We start from the raw sequence: 20,208 nt of genomic DNA, 5'->3' as shown, positions 1-20,208 counted from the left end.
AACAGGGAACAGATGGATTACAGAGTGAAAAAGGTTAAGGTGTACTTGGAATAAATACTTTGTTTTTATTTCTATTGCATGTTCGGCTGCTCCTGCAGGCTCAGACACCCTACATCTGATTACCTACTGTATATAACCTCTTAAACCTTGTAAGTATAGCTACTGTGTGTGGTTTTCTGACAATCATCACCCACACTCAGCAGCAGCCTGAGTTCGGCTGCCAGCCACATAATTTCCAGAGCAAATCCAAACCTTATGTGACATCTTTTCTGTTTTAAAAAAAATTTTTTTTACTATGCTGTTAGAAATGTCAAAATCTTATGTTTGGAGGTACTCAAGCACCACATGAGATTTACTGGCTGTTTGAGCACCAGAGGAGTAATTAAGAACAATATCTAATTGGTCAATTTGCGCCATCCTGAGTATATTCATTAGAAAGCCCCCATCCTTCCTGTTTTGTAGTGGTTCACTCCTGTTCAGAGTCACAACGGGGCTGGTTAGTAACTTTTATTATTTATTTCGCATCACATTTATAATTCCTAATTGCACTTTGAGAAATGGTTGAAAAGAAATGGTTTATTTTTTACCTGCTTGACCAAGGTAGTCAATCTATTTTTATCAATTTCAGTTTTTTCATCTTTTATTTTACATTGGTTTATTACACCAATTGCACTGACTGAGCAAATTAAAGTTGCTCAGTCAGCGCAATTCAGTACATGTATGTCTGTATTTAAGAAAAATAGTGCATTAAGTCAATTCGGCTTTTCACTTTTTCTGTGCTGAACGACTAAATTTGTGGCTTTTAAACTTTCTGCAACTGAAGATCTGAATAGTGTGGAGTGCATTGTTTCCAGTGTAAATCTGGCTGTGTGTTGCAGGTCAGGCTATGACATGTCGTAGCCTCCAACATGGTTTTTTTTTCTTTTTTCATGCTTTTTCAGGACACTTCATGACACACACGATGCTGCCACTAGAGGTCGACGTATACCCCAGGCAACCAATATTTTGGCCCATTTAATTTTACATAGAAAATTTTTTTACTGTTTAATGTACAAATCAAACAACAGAGGTAGAACTACATCAAAATATAATAATTATTTTTGGTTAAATTGAGACTTGTGTAATATTTGTTATTCTGTCATTTTTATCATTTAAATGAAAAAGCAATGTTGGCTTAAAAAATTGGCAGTGCATACCAATTACAGGTTGGGCTGGTGTCATAATAATCGGTATCAAACTTAAAAAACTTAAATCTTGTTGCCACCATCATGTTTCACCATGACGACGTCGTCAGGGTGATATAAAGGTCAGTGTTGCGTCACACAGGTCTCATCCGACCACAACACTTTCATCTTACTTTGAAGAATGCCTGATTAATAAGATATACGCATTTAAATGAATGTTGAATATATCCAATATAATATAACATCGAACAAACATTGAAAAATCTTTACAGGCTTTTCGTTCTTTTATTTGTGAATCTGCATATTCAGCTGTTTATAGAGTTGGAGACACATTTTCATCAGATGTCTGAGTAAACATTAGGTAAAAAGTAAGTACTTAGGAGAAAATCTGAAAATTGTAAATATAAAAAAAAAATTAAATTAAATAATGACCAGCCTTTTTCCAAAACACAAACTGTGCATCACTTCAACTGAAAGGCCAAATCGGTGTCGTTAGTATGCTGTCCATCCTCCACGTCAGATAAAAAACCATGCAGCAAGCAAAAGAAAAAATAAATGGAAAGCAGTGATATAAAGAAGGAAAGAAAAAAACCTGCTTCTGTAATTGAATTTTCCAGCAGAACATCATGGATAACCGAACTCTAAATTACAAAGAGAAAAACAAATGAGATGCTACCTGTGCAATGTCATCTGAGGACAAATGAAGAATGCACAACACCCTCCCTTCCACAAATCAGTGGGTTTCACTTCGATGGCAGCAAACAGAGGATGGAGGTTTGTAACAGATGCAGATAATGGCTGCCTTTCTGTTGGTCACAGGGGACGCTCGTTGTTTGTCTAAACTATTGACCAACTCCTGGAAGACTGGCATTTTAGAAACTGAATTCCGATGACTCGCGAGCGATAAAAATCTATTTAGTACAAGTGCAAACACAATTCATACTTGAATTATTTAACGTAAGCAAGAGAGAAACTTTGAAAGCTTTGCTGTTCTCGTCTCTTTACTGGATATGAACAAAAACAGTGGAAAAATGAGAAGAAAATGATCGCTGAGCTACTTTATGCCTAACATTTTTCTAAGTTACATATTGCTTTTTGTCCATTGTGTACCCATTCAGTAATTTTGTATTGTGACATAAAATTTTATTGATATATGTAGCAAATGTTCCCGACTTCAAATGATATTTGGTCCATAACTCGGCCAGTTTTACTGGTTAACACAAATCTAATCCATGTCATAACTTCAACTCTATTCATCAATTGACTCAATTTAATATAAAGGAATAAATTAAGCGTTCCCACAAGGTTAAGAACTGAATTAGTAATCACAAAGAAATTTCAGTATATTTCTTACAACACGGAAACATTTTACTGCACAGTAAAAGATAATAAAACGTCCGTGGGACTGTCTGCTCACTGTTTACCGGGAACAGATTCATCAAAACATTAATACTCCTTTGCTGTGGGGAGCTAAAAATGTTACCAAAAATCTGACTTAAATGTCAGGAGCAAATGTACTTTTTGGTCCAATTGAGACATTTATGACAAATTAATTTATTTTAAAGGGGGGAAATGCGAGAAAAGAAAATGAAGTTTCATTGTAACGAAGCATCAGGAAATTTGACAAAGGGTTAATCGTGATGAATTGATTATTGAAAGAATAGTCAACTAATTTCACAATCAATTAATCATTAGATATATTGCCACACAAATTTATTGACAAATTGTCACTTTTTACCTTGTTGCCAGCCATTTACAATACAACTGTGTTGAGTAACAGCTTTACAAGCTGTACACTGACTGCTTCACGTATGTAAGTATATTAAATTATATTTGTTCATGGGACAATGACAATATCAGGGGTGTACTTACTTTTTTTTTAGATACTGTGAATCTAACCCTAACCCTATGTACACTAGTCAGAAGTTTCACTTCCAGAATATTGTTTATTCATAAGGATTCCTCTATAGTTTTCAAAATGAGTTCAACTTATTCAACCCTTGCGTAAAACGACATGATGGATGAGAAATGCATCTTAATAATCCAGCAATATTCTAAACAGCTTCAATAAAAACACACCCAGCTGATTTATTCATTTCTCTATGTCCTTTGAAAGATTTCTGATGACAGCTCTTGTCCCTTAAATGACTTTCCTTTCTAGGCTGCATTGTTTTTCTCGTATTTTTTTAAAAAATTTTTTATTTATAGCCATATCAGTCGAAAGGCTTCAAGAAAAAGAGCAATACTTCTAAAGCTTAGGGTGGAATCTTTTGTTTTTGACCTTAGTGCAGAAATGGGAAAAAAAACTTTCTAGATTCCCATATAAGGCAAGTTCACACAGTTATGATAAATACTCAGAGAAAGAAAGAAGTGACCACAGCAGTTAAAATTTGACTAGACTGATTTGTGATGAAGTTGTGTGACTATACTGTAATGACTGCAAGATATGGGTTCTGTAGATATATAAAACTTCAGAGGCCTGAATAGGAGTGGCAAAGAACTAACAGGAATACTTGCTAAATTTTATTTTTTAAATTTCTAAACACATGTTAAATGTAAAGAAAATAGAAAATTACAGTAGTATCTTAACAATCCGAGCAGCACAGTCGAATATCTGATAAAACGTGAACTAAGAGGCTGCTATTACCTCTAGCATTGCTAGCTGTGCTAACTGCTAACAAAACCTATGAAAACATTGAATATGCCCATCAAAAGCTGTTAGTGATATTTGAATTAAATAGGAAACTACAGTTTTAACTAGAAAATTTCTGAAGAAATTTAAACGGGGCCTGCCAAAGTGTGCCTGTCGGTTGGCACACTTTGTGGGCGTTCTGATGCTACAAATTAGCATCAATGCTAAAGTAAGCTACAATGTACTCAATAGCATGTGGAGATTGACAAACATGTTGAGTAACATGGACTTATGCCATTCAGTATGTTGAAATTAGTGTACAAGTTAAAATGAGCCAAACTGCTAACATTAGCCAAAATGCTGTCAGTAGCATGTGGAGCATCACTCCATTCAGTGTACTAAGCATGGCTAATAAATAAGAAAAATAGCTAAAAGCTTCTTTTAGGGAAAAGGCTAATGCTAATGGGGGCAGTGAAATGCAAAGGTTTGTGCTAAGGTTAATTTACTGTCTTACGCAGCAGGGCAGCACAATAACCTGAGAGAAAAAAGATAGTAAAGGCTAATATTAGTTAGTACTGCCCTGAGAGGAATATTTAGGCTTTTATTTTGAAATTCCGTTACAAAACTTAACGCGGTGTCACTGTTGCTCCCCGTGATTAAGCTCATAATTACAATCCTCTGTACTGAATAGCTCTCTGATAGCAGACGGTGTCCATAAACAAGTTTACTAAATATTGTATAATAACTGAAAACAGAGATGTAACTTCTATCATGAATATAGATTAGCCAAAAACCCTCCAAATTACAATGAAATACTTCTACTTCTGGTGGGCGACGGAAGTAACACCCTTAATCGTTTCCCCAGTAAGCCTCCCAGGAATAAGGTTGATAGAATGTTCAATTCCAATGGTATCAATGACATCAGCGGTTATGACGTCACTCTATGATACCACAAAGGAGTCTCTCTCTTGAATGTAGCTCGCAGACAGCATTTTCTCAGACCTGTTCCACAGTTCTATCGCGACAGATCACTCTTCAGAGCAAGTTCGAAATTAATTGAAACAAGCGGGATATCGATTCCAGATATTACACGCCTTTCAGAGAAGCAAGAATTTACCACAATATAGACATGAAGCAACAACAGATTGTTTGTGAACATGAAGCTTTTCCAGCTGAGCTTTCATGGGTCGACATGATGGACCTCAACATCCAAGTCGACTTCGACGAAGTCATTTCTTTTGAAGATGACAGCGACCGCCCCGTTAAGCCGGAAGATGAATCAGCAGAGATTCAGGGGGAATCAGGTCCTTCTGGCAACTTTGAGAGTCCAACATCATTGGAAGTCAAGCAGGAAACAACTCCCTCTGCTGGCTTCGAGATCACCCCCTCAGTGGAAGTTGTGGAAGAAACAAGCCAACACGTCATCGATCTCACAAAGCAGGTAGACGATCTTAAAAACGAGTTGCAGAGTAAGATTTTTGATCTCCATGAGGAAAGAGACCGAAGGATTGCATATCAGGCTGAAGTCAAATCACATCAGGAGGAGATTCAAAAACTGCAAAATATGGTAGTAAAAGAACATCACCTGCGAGTCAAACGTGAACAAGAAAGAAACGTGCCAGAGATTAAAGATGTGTCAAAGGTTTCTTACTCTTCCAAAGTTACAGCCGACAAGAGCATCCTTCAACAGCTGGAGCACTTCAAGAGGGAGGCTGAAAAATATGCCTCCCGCAACAAAGGTCTGATAGAAGTCATGGTTGAAGAATACAGAGTGAGACTTAAATACGAGGAGCAGCTCAAACGTCACACAGAGCAAGCTTCCAAATTCAAAGCCCAGGAGGAAACGATGAAATCTCTGCAGGGTCAGGTTGCAGACCTGAAGGTGAAGTTAAAACTTGCTCTGGAAAACAACCGTCCTAGAGTCTCCACCCAACCAGAGGTCCCCCTGCAAATAGAAGGCTCCCTACGACCAGAGGAGTCCAAGGAAAGACAGACCTCCAATCAATCAGTGAGGTACGAGGAAAGACAGACCTCCAATCTATCAGGGAGGTCTAATGAAATACAGACCTCCCATCAACCAGGGAGGTACGAGGAAAGACAGATGTCCAATCTATCTGGGAGGTCTAACGAAATACAGACCTCCCATCAACCAGGGAGGTACGAGGAAAGACAGACCTCCAATCTATCAGGGAGGTCTAACGAAAGACAGACCTCCAATCAACCAGGGAGGTGCGAGGAAAGACAGACCTCCAATCTATCTATGCACCGACCCACACCCAGGTTGCAATCAGAGGAGTCCACGAAAAGCCAAACCTCCACACAAACATGGAGGTCAGAGGAAAGACAGACGTCCATGCGACCAACCTCCACTGGTTGCATGAAGGGGCTTCATGTTGGCGTTGGCGTGAAGGCCAATCTATGCCCGGCTCGGCCTTTACGCCGACCCACCCCCAGGTGGCACTAACCTAGGTCACTATCCAAACCTAGGTTTTGCTAACACTCGGCATAAATTGCTTGATTAATTGATCTCTCTAAATTTTCCTAAGGTGTGAATGTGTGTGCACAAGGATAAGTGTGTTAGATGATGGATGAATGAATATTTGTTAAAAGTGTCTGACAGTAGAATATGAAACAGAGAGTCTGCGAAAATGCATCTAGCTCTGCTACTGTCCAGAAACAACCAATCAGAACCAAAAGGCAAACCTTTGGTTCTGATTGGTTTCTAATGCGTTGAATGTGTCTCAGCACATTCAACACATTAGACTACTAGTGTACTGCAGCTACACAACTGGCAGAAAAACACCCTAATATTATATCATCATTGTTTATAATGATTTAGAAAACAAAATGCTGTACAGGTTTGTCAAAACTATTTCGACCCATATTAGAACTTAGCATTGATTTCCTTCATTTTAGTAGCTGCGATTTTGCCTAATCCACACATTTTCCCTAACCCCAAACAATACTAGCCTATTCCTAACCCTAACCCTATCTAAAACTTAATTAGCATCTTACCTCTAAATGTTACCCCTGACCCAAAGCAATGAGTCCATCATATTAGGACCAGGTTTTGGTCCTAATATGATGGAACTAATGCAGTGTTTCTCAATTCTGGTCCTCAGGCCCCCCTGCCCTTCATGTTTTAGGTGTTCCCCTTCTGCCACACACCTGGATTGAATCTGTGGGTGATTAACATGCTACTGCAGTACTTGATGACTGCAGAAGAGGTCATGCTGTTCTGGAACAGCTGTTCTGAAACAGAGACACACCTAAAACATGCAGAGCAGGGGGTTTAAGGACTGGAATTGAGAAGCACTGACCTAATGTGACACTGGACATATAATGGTGCGTTCACACCAAATGCGTTTTGACCGTCAGGCACAGCTGGTTTGCATTCAAAGTGTATGTGGAGGCGCGTCGAGGGCCGTTGCGTCGCGCTTCAAGCCTCTAGCGCGGCGCGATTTGAACCGTTTGGAGCGTTTGACACATCTAGCGCATCCAACGCTTCACATAGACTTTGAATATGAACCAGACTCGCCTGACGCTCAAAACATGTTTGATGTTAATGCATCAGTAGAATGTTCAGTTCTACTGGTAACAATGACATCAGCAGTGATGACATCACTCTTTGATGCAACAAATGAATCTCTCTCTTGAGTGTAGAACACAGGCTGTTTTTCAGACCTGTTCCTGTTTCAGAGTTATAAGTTATAAGTTATGAATCTTCTCCAGGAACATTGTTCAAATTATTTGAAGGCACAGAATCAGCCCAGTACAGGTTCACATTCTCAGGTTAGAGAGACTCACCTGGTATAAAGTTAATTTTTTGGTACTGGAATCACATTTATTAATTTAATCAAAGCATGTCATCATGTCCAGAGCATAGTAGCATTTTGTTGCTTTTGCCACCACTAGATGATATGCATATAAGATATAACATAAACGGCACCATTCAGAGATGCAATGAGTTTATAGCAGTTGTTCCACCATGTCTGTAGTTCTGACGTTCTGCCATCACTGTGGTTCTAAAGAGCAGCTCAGAGAGGCAGACTAAATTCTGTCTATTTTGGGTCTAACTGACACTGTTTTGTGTCAGACTTTTGTTTTGAGTTAAATTTGGCTCGTTTTTTGTTAATTATGTCGCCACAGTTACTCGAAATGGCAACAAAAGTAATAGCTCCCCTCACGGGATTGAGCCTCACGTTTTGATATATATATTGTGAGGGGCCACGCAGTGGTACGAGCCGCATTAACTGTAGTAGGAAGGGGCAGTTATTTTGAGGTGTGGAACAATAGGGGCCTGCCATAGCAATGCATAGGGATAGAATCCCTATGCATAAGCCGAAAGGTACGACTTCACAGTCTTTCATGTAAACAAACAGTTAAGCTAAAGGTAGCATAAAGCTAGTTCTGGTAGGATTGTTGCTGGATGTGGCGGATGTTCAAACAAACAAACAAAAAACTTCCTTTTAGCTGTTATTGTGCTATTTTTGGTGCGAAGTTGTAAACACCAAACAGACAAGTCTGACTGTGAAGGAAATAGAAAACTCCAGCAGCTTCTGATCGTAAAGTCAAACTTCCGATATAAGAAGTGAACGTTAGCAACGCTAATTGTGCTAACTGCTAATAAAAGCTGTGAAACAATAATCCCATCATTAATTTTTGGCTTTATTTAAATATATAATACTGGGTTTAATGAGCTGTGTGGTACAACTTCTCAGTGTAAACAAACAGCTAAGCTAAAGACGGCAGAAAGCTAATTCTAGAAGGCGTAAAAGCTACGCCTTCTAGCTTTTACAGCAAAAAACGCACAAAGTTTTCTTGTTTTTTTCAAACCAAAAAATCTTCCTTTTAAGTCTTTTCAACTTAAAAGGAAGTTGATGAAACTTTCTTTTGTGGAAATATTTTCAGTGCTGCCTTGTAAATTCTAAGTAGGCAGGTTTGTGGAGTGGTTGGAAACATTTCTTTATTCTTTATGCTCCTCTCTTACTCATACAGTATTGTTCACTAGGCTGCAGTTGTCATCAACAAGGCTATGAACATGGCTTGAGGATCGATCTGTGCGTTCATATATAGCCTGTTGGATCCTCCAGCTCCATGCTGAAAAGTTTTATAGCACCCAGTCTGTCTGGTTTACCATAAAGCCTGTGACATCAATGCTATCCTCTTTACTTCTGTTGCCAGGGGGATTGCCATTTCTTGGAATAGACCATACAGATGGTTGCCTAAAGTTTCTGCTGCTGTAAACTGAACTACGGCCACAAATAATAAACAAAAACAGATCCTAAATATCTTTATGCTACCTGTCAGACTCATTATTATTCCTCTGCATCTTGTTCCTGCCACCAAATCCAAAAATGTTTTATTATTTTAACTTTAATTTCAAGCTTAAACAGAATATGAGGGTGGAAAATTATTTCCACCTTTTACAAGGAAACATCTGTCAGTGGGGGAAAAAAATGGGAACACTGTATCCCTGCTTGAAATGACTGGAAAGGACAAAACACTCAAGATGAAGCTTTTTTACCTTCTCTCTCATCTCCAGCATATTTCACAAAGTAGTGACCGTCGAGTGCTGAGCTTTAAGAGAATATGATAAAGTAAAGAACATTTTTTTTTGCCCGATTTAAATTATAGGACCTTGTCTCTATTGCTGGCTCTAAATGTTTCAATTGAATATCTCAGTTATATCTACTTAATGGGTATAGAATATGTTGTAGTTCTTCTTTTGTTTAACACAGTTTGATTTTCTTTAAAGCATTAGCAAGACATTCTTGATTTTAAAGCTGAACCTTTCACGCTTATTTCTCTCCTACTTATATAATTTCAATCAGAATTGCATTGTAATTATTTCCTTTTTCACTGGTCGGCTGCTAAAAACAAGATATATTTCACACTGGTGAAGCAAAACGCATACTTAATGAGGCAAGCTATCAGAAATGAGACGAGGGGAGCTGATGTGCAATGAATGTCAACAACGGCAACTGTTCAATAAAACAAGATGCGACCTCAGATAATCACCGGGGTGAGCGGCGCTGCAGGTTGATATCAGCAATCAGCATCAGGAAACAGGAACCAATGAGATTCATCGGCATCGTTCGTCTCGTGGCTGCAGCAGTAAACTTTAACGAGCACAAGGGCCAATCACTCATTTTTCCGGTCTGAAATTATGCTAACTGTTCACTTCAGATAGATTTCCCGTCCGTCGACGGAGCGACACATCCTCCGCCATCACTGGCGGTACGAGTCAAAGGTCGCCGTTGCTTCCCGAACTCTGCGTATTTACATATTAAATGACTTTGGAGATTAATCACAAGTTTCAGCGTTGATTTTACGGCTTCGCAGAACAGCTAAGCTACATATTCACAGCATGCAAAATTGGGGGGAGAGAGGAAAAACAAAAAAAAAGGGAAATGAATGCAGGATTCAGAGTCTGATTTGGTAAATTACCACCAGAAAGTATTGCTGCAGGGTACGTTATGATTACACAGCTTATTTACAAAAGCAAGCAGAGAAAAGAGACACAGGGAGGGGGAGAGGGGAAAAAATCTGTTCCAGCTGATTTGTTCTTCACTATACATAGCAGAACCTCAGCAGGGCAGCCAGGAAAATCCTGAAAGGTAGCAAAGTGAATGTTGTATGTTCCTGTGAGACGGGATCTCCTGCTAAGTTTGAACAAACATTTATTTACAATCCTACAGCTACAAAATCTCTTCCTGGCCGTAATGTCGGTTTTTTATTTTCTTTTTTTTTTTTTTAATTTTGCACTTTTATATTAACTTCCTGGAGTTCACTTTAGGTGATAAACTGGTAGCTGGACAAACAAAATCCCAATAACTGTATAAAGTGAGGGCAACACAAAAATGAGGAGGGAAACCATAAGATAAGGAGTAAATAATTCCTAATTCACTACATTCTTCTTGCACAGACTGACTTTCATTACATAAGAACTGAAGAGGCTGATGCTGCAAGAGTCGAGTGGATTTAGTTAAAAGGAAATTTATGCTAATTTTTCAACATTTTGCAAAAACAAACCTGAAAAGTGTGGCATATGTTGTGTGAACTCCAGTAAGCAAATCCTAGACTAAGTAAAATTGATAATTTTTTTTTTTTACAAAAACACATCTGGAGTGTTTTGATTTTTTCATGCATGTTTGTGAAATCCTTTAATCGCCCTTGGCAACCATTCAGCTGTGCAAAACACCTGGGTGGACTTAGCGCCGCCTTCAAGGCGCAACTCCTCCTCCTTTATGTAAAATTACACTGAAAATAAAGAGAATTGAGCTCCAACTTGAAATAAAATGTGCTAATTGGTCACAAGTCCTTGACTGAAGTTTATCAAACTTACTATATGTTTAACTTGACAACTTGATAAACTTAAATTGCATAAACTTAATTTGATTCCTTGTTACCTATCCACACAACATATTTAAGTTGGATCACCTGATCCAGCTGATCTCAGTATAAATCCAGCTGTTCTGTTAGGGACTCAGAGCTTTGTTAGAGCATGAATAAGAAGCAACAGCCTGTGTTCATCCAATATTACTGAGCTTAAGCGTTTTTGCAAAGAAAAAGGAGGTAAAAATGTCAGTTTCAGGATGTGCAAATTAGAAAAACTGTGTATCCTTTTCCTTCCACCTAATAGTTCTGAATACTTTCTGTTGGTGCGTCACATTACGAAAACGTACACAAAAAAAGGAAACGGATTAAAGTTTGTGCCTGACAATGAAAGAAAAAAAAACAAAAACAAAATAAACCCAGAGTACAAGAAGCTGCACTAAAACAGAGACATGCTCTGCTGAAAGAAACACAATGTCAAATGTAATTTAGCCGTTTGAGGCAGCCATTCTTTGAGACATCTAACATGTCCACTGAAATGGAAGACAGGAAAAGGCACAAAGCCAATGGAACCAAGACAGGAATATACAAGCTGGGAAGAAAGGAAAAAAAAAGCCCAACAGAGCAGAGAAGGTGTACTGAGGTTCTCACTGAGGTTCCAGATAAGATCAGAAAAAGTATCACGTATTAGCTAATTCACTCCTGGAAATTAATACAGGTGCACCGATTCGATATTAATATCTTTCGGTATTGAAAAAAATTCTAGATTGGTGTAGAAAAAATTATTTATTTTACATTATATTTAGAATTTAACTTTCTGAACCATTTGAAAGAAAGTACATGTTTGACCAAGGTATTCAACCTGGTCAGTTTCAGTTTCTCTATTATTTATTGTACATTGGCTGTTATTCTTTTAATTCCACTGACTGAACAAATTAAAGTTTTTTTTTTACATGTTTGTAGCTTGTGAAGCTATTGATGTATTTAAGTGTGCTGTACTGGTGCAGAGTTATCAAATTAATTTGTAATTCAGTACATTTACGTCTATTTAAAAAAAACATTTAAAGTCAATTCAGCGCTGCTTTTCTGTATCGGATCAGTATTGGCCAAAGTTAAACCTCAGATATCGGTATCTGAAGGAGAAAGAAGTGGATCAGTGCATCTCTAGAAATTAGCTGGGTCCATTTTCATTATATTTGTGGAAACTAAACTGCAGTCAGTTCCTTATGAAAAAGCAATAATAGTTGGAAATACTAAACAACCAGATGCAGTTCCTTATCTAAAAACAAACAGTTTCATATTCTTTGAGTGCTTGATTTTATGACTCATTAAGGAGCAAACAACACAAGTCAAACTTGCTGTCAGCACATTCTCAATCTATCCATTTCTATTAACCCTAACCTCTTCCTGTCAGCCTTCCTTCTCTCCATCCTTTGTCTATATCCGATCGTTTTACACTAATTAACCCTCTTCTTCACTTCTCTACCGATTTGCACTCTTGTCCCTTTCATTTCCACCTCTATTATGTTACTTCGTCCCCTCTGCTGTCTCAAACACTCACACTTTAACAAGTCTAGATTGATGAGGGCAACGCTTCCTTCCTTTCCAGTTCACCTTTCTGCCCGTCTCTGTCTTGTCTTTTTCCTCAGTCTTCATTCTGGGGAGGATAAAAAGGCAAAGAACAAAAGTAAAGCTGTCCAAACGGCAGGAAGGCACGGCGCTAACGGCTGGAATACGTTGAGGGCCTCAGACTCTACCGGATGGAGGCATAATTGGGTGAGCTGGCGTTATGTAAGCTAGCCCGTCAGAGTTTGGGTTCAACATTCCCTGCCTGCCGCCCTAGAGCCGGTTCCTCAGCTGTCTGTCACTGTGCTGCTCATGCCTGGACAGGGTTTGTTTTGTCCACACTATGTAGGTCACTTTAACTCAACCCCGGCAGAGAAGTCCAGAGACTCATTCTTTGTGACAAATCCAGGATTAGAAAGTCTACGAGCTCAATGCTAGCAGCAAAATGTCAATAACTTGAGATCAGTTTGTGTTTGGCACAGAATCTTCCAAGGAAAATTACCCTGTTTAGAGTAAAAAACTTTTATTCTACCTTTTTTGGAGCCATTTAAAGGTGTTATGAGATGTTCTCTTTTACGATTATATGCAACAAAGACAACAGTATTCCAATAGTTATGGCGAGTTGTTTCAGTCAGGAAATGGAAAAGCAGCCCTAGACATTTTAAAGATTCACATAATGTCAGTTTTCTGAAGTGCTGTATTCGCTTTACATCGAAGGACACACAACTTTCAAAGAATGCCCCTTTTGTCTCATGGGATGTAGTCCAAAGCCTTGACGTTTTGTCATTAACTGTAGGTGTTAATTTGTAGTTCATTGGAGCACAATTCGTTGCTTTTTGAGCTCTTTCATCCTACTTCATGTTGTCAGACTGGTTCTGATTAAGTGACTGATTGATTCCACAGCTCTGCCAGCAATTAAACTGTGTGGCTTGAAAAAAAACCAAAGACCATTTCTATGCGATTAAAACCAACTTAATTCACAAAGGGTGGGAATTTTATTTTCGCTCAGTAGCAGATTATTTTAGATGCATATTTTTGTCTCAAATGAATCCTCATTTGAAAATATTTGGCATTTATTCAAGTTAACTTTACATTTGTTTTTTTTTTTTTCTATTTGTTTTTTATCGCCCCGCAAGGGGTCTTTTTTTTGTGGGCTCTAGTGTCCCTCTTTCAACGTAGGGGGAAGGAGAGGGGGGAAGACATGCGGTAAACGTCGTCGGGTCCGGGAGTTGAACCCGCGACAGCCGCGTCGAGGCCACGTTGCCTCTGAATGTGGGTCGCGCTAACCCAGGGTGGGTAATCCTGGTCCTCGAGGGCAGGTGTCCTGCAACTCTTAGATGTTTCCCTGGTCCAACACACCTGAATCCAACAGCTGAATCACTTCCTCAGTGCAGTCAGGTTATCCAGAGTCCTGTTAATGACCTCATTATTTGACTCAGGTGTGTTGAAGTAGAGACATATCTAAAAGTTGCAGGAGACCGACCCTCGAGTTGCCCACCCCTGCGCTCACCCCTCCGCCACCACGGCACGCCCCTTTACATTTGTTTTAATATCTGAATTATTAGGTAGATAACAAAACTAGAAGGAATTTTTGTGGGTGCAAAAACCTTTTCCAGTACTGTATATGATTCGTTAAATGCTTCAGTGGCTTAAATGAAGTCATCAAGTTGTCTTTGTAGAGTAATTATACATTCCTACAAGACAAATGAACTGGTTTCTGTCATTTTTAGCCAGACCGGGCTGAGAACTACAGATGCCCAGGATCAGTGAAGTGTTTAAATGAAGCCAGTGGAAGCAAAGAGACCATTCATTTCTGAATCAATACCTTTTAATAGTCTTATAAAGCAGTTTTGCTAAACTGAATTTGGGATTTTTATTAGCTATAAACCATAATCATTATGGCTTCCAATAGAACCAATCTGTGTCTAATGCATCTGCATAAAATAGAAGCTCTACTTTTTAAATTGACTTATTGAAAAATTAGTTTGATGATATTCTATTGTATAAATGCAGTTCTCCAGACTCAGTTGATTGAGAGTGTTCTGTAACACAGGAACCACAAGGCTATTCAAATTAGATTTGTTTTCCTGAAAATATCTCAGTCTCATTAATGTAGCATTGCGTATTTTCTCCTCTTATCTACTGACCGCTCTTTGGACGAAGTGTGAACGGATGAAAACTCAGATTCTTCAGTTCAAGAAAAAAGATGACCGTGATTTTTAAAAACTGTTTCCGCACGTTCGGGTATGCAGAGATGTAAAGATTTAACACCGATCATTTTAAAATGCTATTATCAGGACATTTTTTTCCCAACAGCTCTATACACGTCACGTTTTGGATAGAGTGGAAAATCGAATTAATTAAATAGAGAGACTCAGAGGATTTTCAGACTGTTCTCTTCTGCAGTTTCTTGTTTCACAGGACATCTATTCGACCTAACGGGGCTTACACGCGAAGAGAGCAGATCTAATTGCAAATGAGGAAAAGGAAAAGGAGATGAGATAAAAATCGTGAAACATGGAGGTAAATGAAATCAGAAAGTAGTACAAATGAAGCTGATAGAGGAAAGGAATGAAAGAAAAAGGATAAAAAGACAAGGCTAATAGCAAGCTAATTACTTGCCTTCACATTTAAATGCACAACCGCAGCCACATGAGCCAAAACGTGCACACATGCTCATAAATCTCAATAACCATGGCAACGGCACACCTCAAAAACCTCGTAATCAACTTTGAAAATAGAAAGCAAACTAATGCATCAGTATGTATGCCCCCGCCACACACACACCCACACACACGCACACACACACCAACAATTCTTCAGACATTTGTGAAAACAAAATGAATGTGCTGCAGAACATTATTTATCTTTTATAAATACTAGAAGACAAAGTTCTGCTTTATTATTTCCACATTATCCATGTTTATTGTTCTGAATTCTACTTTTTCCAAAAAGTGTGTTATTATGGAGTAAATGAAAACAATACAACAAACAGCCAAGAGGTCCAAATTTACTTTAGTTATTCAAGTTGAACAAATGCAATAAAATGTTGCGGTTCAGCGGAACACAGATGATTTTACAGGATATTTAATATTTTAATATTCTAATATTTTAAAAGAAAATCTCCCTTTAAAAATGCTTTAGAGTTGAACTCAACAAAATACGTCTCATAAAGAAACTGGCAAAAAGTAAACTCTTGTTTGCAATCTGTCCTTGAAGTACATGACTGTCTGTGTTTTGGGGTTAGCTCTAATGTTCCGGTAACATCCGCCATTTACATTGTTTACCAAAAAAAAAGAGCAATGTTTTATTTATTTTTTTGCTTTTTTTTACCCAAAAGCATATCTGAATTAGCACACAAAGCAAAAAGATCTTGAATAAATTTCCACCTGGTTTCTAGAGAGCTTGTCAAATATTTAAAAGTTAGCAAACATGACTGGCTAGCTACCTGATGAGACTCTTCAGCGGCCATCGCATGTATTCTTGCACCTTCGGTCAACCATGTGCTGACAAAAACTACAGAAAGGTTTTTTTTTCCCCTGATTCAGAAAAATTGCTAAACCTGAATTTTCATTCAGCTTAGAGTTTAATATTACCTTCTTTTTTTTCTTTTGAAGGAGTTTGGTGTTCCACAGAGATTTTTCAACATGGCTGACATCTTTTTTCTGTCATTGTGGAGAGGACATTCTATGTCTTTCCTTGTTGTTGTTAACATACTTGTCCGCTTCTGGTAAGCAGTCTGCCAACTTTTATAGAGCTGATGTTTCCCTACTAAACTCTTATCTAAGCAGTTAGGTTGTACCTAGATATGACTGTATGAACCATAATAAAAACTTATTTTATTTTGCCTGTTCACCATTAGCATAATTACAATAAATCGCTCCAAAAATGTAGGTTTTCTATTTTATTGACATTTCATAAGCACTCGTTCAGTTTTGAAAGAATAAAAAAGAAAAAGTGGGTGAAATGGACTCTTTAAGTCCGTTTAAAGAGACAGGACTCTGATTATTCAGGTAATAAATACCCAAACTGTAGTTTTCCACCAGCATCATAGCATCAGAACGTGTTGCTTTTAATTGAGAAAAAAACACATCAAAAATAAAACAATATTACTCAGCTCTGTAGATAGCCCCTCTACAAAACAAGCCAGCCCCGTGCTGCCCATTGGTGTTGCTGCTTACCGACACGACTCTAAAGAGGAGACGGACGTGGAGGGAATAACCTTTGAGCGCCATAAAGGGAAACGCTCAAATTGTTTGTCGCTCAGAAACCAAAGGAAACAGCTTGGCTAAAAGGATGAAAGCAGCAGAAAAGATGCTTTCGGCATTAAGAACAACAAATCCTTCCCTCCTGTTTATTTGCCTTTGAAAGTGGGAGGAAATGAATGAAAACAAAAACATGGAACGGGGCCCAAGAGTCACTGAAGAGAGTACAAAGTGATCCAAACGATGTGGTGTCTGTTTTGGTGTGTTTGAGTCCTGCTTCAGACAAAATGGACCAACTTCAGCCGTCCACATCGGCCTTGTCCAATTAAGGATTAGAGGTTTTAGTTTGTCTACAACAACGTAAAGACAGAAATGTAGAAAACTACCTGGTTATTCTGAGCAGTACGGTACTTTACATAAGTATTCAAACATTTTCATATCAAAATCTCAAAATGAAATGGAAAGAAAATGATGCATGGCTTTCAAAAATATGTTTAAAATAATCTTAAGAGTGTGCTATGCATTTATTCAATGCCTCTTTACTCTAACGCCTCTAAATTCAGCACAACAACTAGTGAATTTCTCAGCTCTGCAAATTTTTGTCTTTGAGTATCTTTGCAAAACAACTCAAGCTTTGACTGGGCCATTCTAGAACAAAACAAGCTTCCTTTTTTTTTATCTGATTTATCACATTAGTCGACAGAATAATCGATTACTAAATAATTGATTACTAAAATAATAGATTACAGTAATAATTCAATTATTAAAATCGATTACTGTCCTTAATAAAACACATTAAGGTTTGTCGTTGGATCAAACATTTTAGATTTTGGAGTCCCGTCCCGCCCACGGCGTGAAACACAGAACCCAAACCAGAACTCTTACCTTACACAACTGCAAGTTGACCCATTTTGTGAAAGTCTTCTTCTGAACGTCTTCTCTTTCATCTGGACGGACAAACAAAAACAAAGACCATCAGATCAGTGAAAGCACACAGAAATACTACCATAATCATAATGTCCTTGAGACTGTCAAAACTTCTCCACGGACGCAAAGCAACACGGGGCCCAGCGTGATGAGAGACTCTTCTAATCCTGCTCAAAGCTAATTGCATCCTCATCACATCAATCAGCGGCCCACTCCCAGGCCGTCGCTGGCTTGCTGGCTGACTGGGTGAGGGCATCGCAGGCTGGGATGAGGAAGCGGTCAGATCACGCAGCATCCTGACGTCTGCGCTCACAGCTGCTGCTAAGGCTTCGCCATCACCTGCTTCTGCAGTGACGGTGTCTGATCAAAGCTCTAACGGAGCTGCCAAAAAGTGTTTACCTCCCGACAGGAGGCCTTCTTTTGTTGGAAGATCAAACAGAACCGGGTGAAACACAAAGAAGCAGGTTTTAAGTAAAGTGGCTCGAGCCAAACTTGTTCCAATTGATAAATCTTAAAATTGTGATCAACCGCTCTCTCTTCTCCCCGTGTTTAATTGCACCGAGCTGTGGTAGCGGCTAACGTGAACGGCTAGCAATTTCCGAGAAAAGAAGAAACTTCCCTTCCTCCCGGAGAGATGCTGGTGTAATCCTTACAGCTGGTTTTCAGAGCCGCCTTTAGTATAGGCAAGACTGAAACAATAGAGAAAAGGAGCAGATCAGTCTGGATTTTGCTCATTACTCTAAGCCCTTTTATCTGGGTCTAGCTTGACAACTTAGGAGTTTTTCCAAAACGATTTAACTTAAACTTCAGGTTAGAATTTCATTTGACAGGTCAACAAAAGTAGCTTACAGCTGAGGTGATGGGAAAAGGATTTTGCCGATAAAAATCTGAAAAAAGCGTCGCGTGCTTATTGAACCCCTACCCTAAAGAAAACATCCATCAAGTCACCCCATTAACAAATACAGCTCACCTGTGTGCCACTTAATCTCCATATGAATACATCTAACAAGAAAACTTTTTGTCATCGATACAAAATATAGTTTCCATGGAAGGAAGCTTTTTTTTTTTTGTAAGGTGAAACTTTGGAAAAATAACTAATATAAATTAAACCAATGTTTTAAGATGTTCTAATACAAAACAATCAAAGCACATGAATTGTTTTTATGCGGTATATTTTATTGTTCTGTGACATAAAATCCCCACAAAGTCAGGTTTGGTGGGATGTGTAAAATAATTCGGCCCATCACGATACATTTTTCTAGATGATAAATTGTTCCAGTAATTATTGTGATAATTAATAATATTGTGGTCTTGAGACTATTTCCAATGTCATTATATTAATCATAATAATGATCAATTATTTATTGGTAAATGACCAATAAACCTTTTGTAGAGTACACTTGAAATATTTTAAATATCCAGAACGACAACCAAAAGCAATAAAAATGTTGAAAATTCATAAATGAAATGGATTATGAAGTCTGTCCTCCAAAACATATCAAGATGGAAATTATGAAGCTCAGTTTAAGTTGTTATGCAAACAGATGATTTATTGTTTGCAGCAGAGCAGTACCAAGCTGCTTGGCTACATTCACCAACCGGTGTTTTTATTATTATTATTATTATTTGAAAACGCAGCTCATTTTGTTAAGATGTAAATTATTTTCCTTATTTTTATTCATTGGAAATGTCCGCTGTCCCAAACAGACCTGGGGAAGAAGTGTTTAAAGTGAATGGGTAAAATAAAAAGAAAAAGAACTCTCATTATCAACTTTTTATTTTTTATTTGTTTGTATTTTTGTTCTTGTTGGAGAAATGCGATCAAGGATTAACGGGGTGAAATCAAAGTTGTCCTTTAATGGAAATGACAACAACTCCTCTGCCATTTAACAGGTCCCGGGCTCGCGTCTCGTTATGAGGGAGAATAGATTACACCCTCATCTGGAAACACAACATCAGGTTCATATTACAGCGGCTCAGTTAACCGGAAGTCTTTGAGCATGTTTGCGATTGGGAGCGCCGACTCTGGCCCCGCGCCGGCTAATGAAGCTGATAATGAAACTTCTCCTTTAATTAACAGGTCACGCGTCGAGAGGAAGTGCGGAGTGCGAGACGCCGCCATGCACACGCAGGATAAGGCGACACACACACACACACACACACAATTCTGACTCAGACATATTTCCACGTGGTCAGAAAAGAACGCATGCAGCAAAAGAAATATCCTAAACGAGAAATAAAACTATGTGTGAAAAATAGCCAATTTATGGAAGATACTGGATGAGACAGTAAAGAAAAGTTTGTGGGGGTTTTTAAGAACCTCAATTTCTCAAAAGCATTCCCTCCTGACCCCAAA

The 20,208-nt window shown here is 38.4% G+C and overlaps 1 protein-coding gene across 1 annotated transcript in view; it reads right to left on the bottom strand.

The window, feature by feature from the left end:
- The window catches only part of LOC116716291 (dystrophin-like), a 235,817-nt gene that overhangs the window by 142,973 nt on the left and 72,636 nt on the right, over positions 1 to 20,208 (bottom strand). The window contains exon 2 of the mRNA XM_032557211.1: positions 17,811 to 17,872. Coding sequence (XP_032413102.1) covers positions 17,811 to 17,872 — 62 coding nt within the window. The remainder of the gene's footprint in view (positions 1 to 17,810; positions 17,873 to 20,208) is intronic.

This window comes from Xiphophorus hellerii, chromosome 24 (assembly GCF_003331165.1).
Source record: "Xiphophorus hellerii strain 12219 chromosome 24, Xiphophorus_hellerii-4.1, whole genome shotgun sequence".
NCBI lineage: Eukaryota > Metazoa > Chordata > Actinopteri > Cyprinodontiformes > Poeciliidae > Xiphophorus > Xiphophorus hellerii.
Note: the sequence above shows the minus strand (reverse complement) of the source record. Positions and strands in the feature narration are given on the sequence as shown.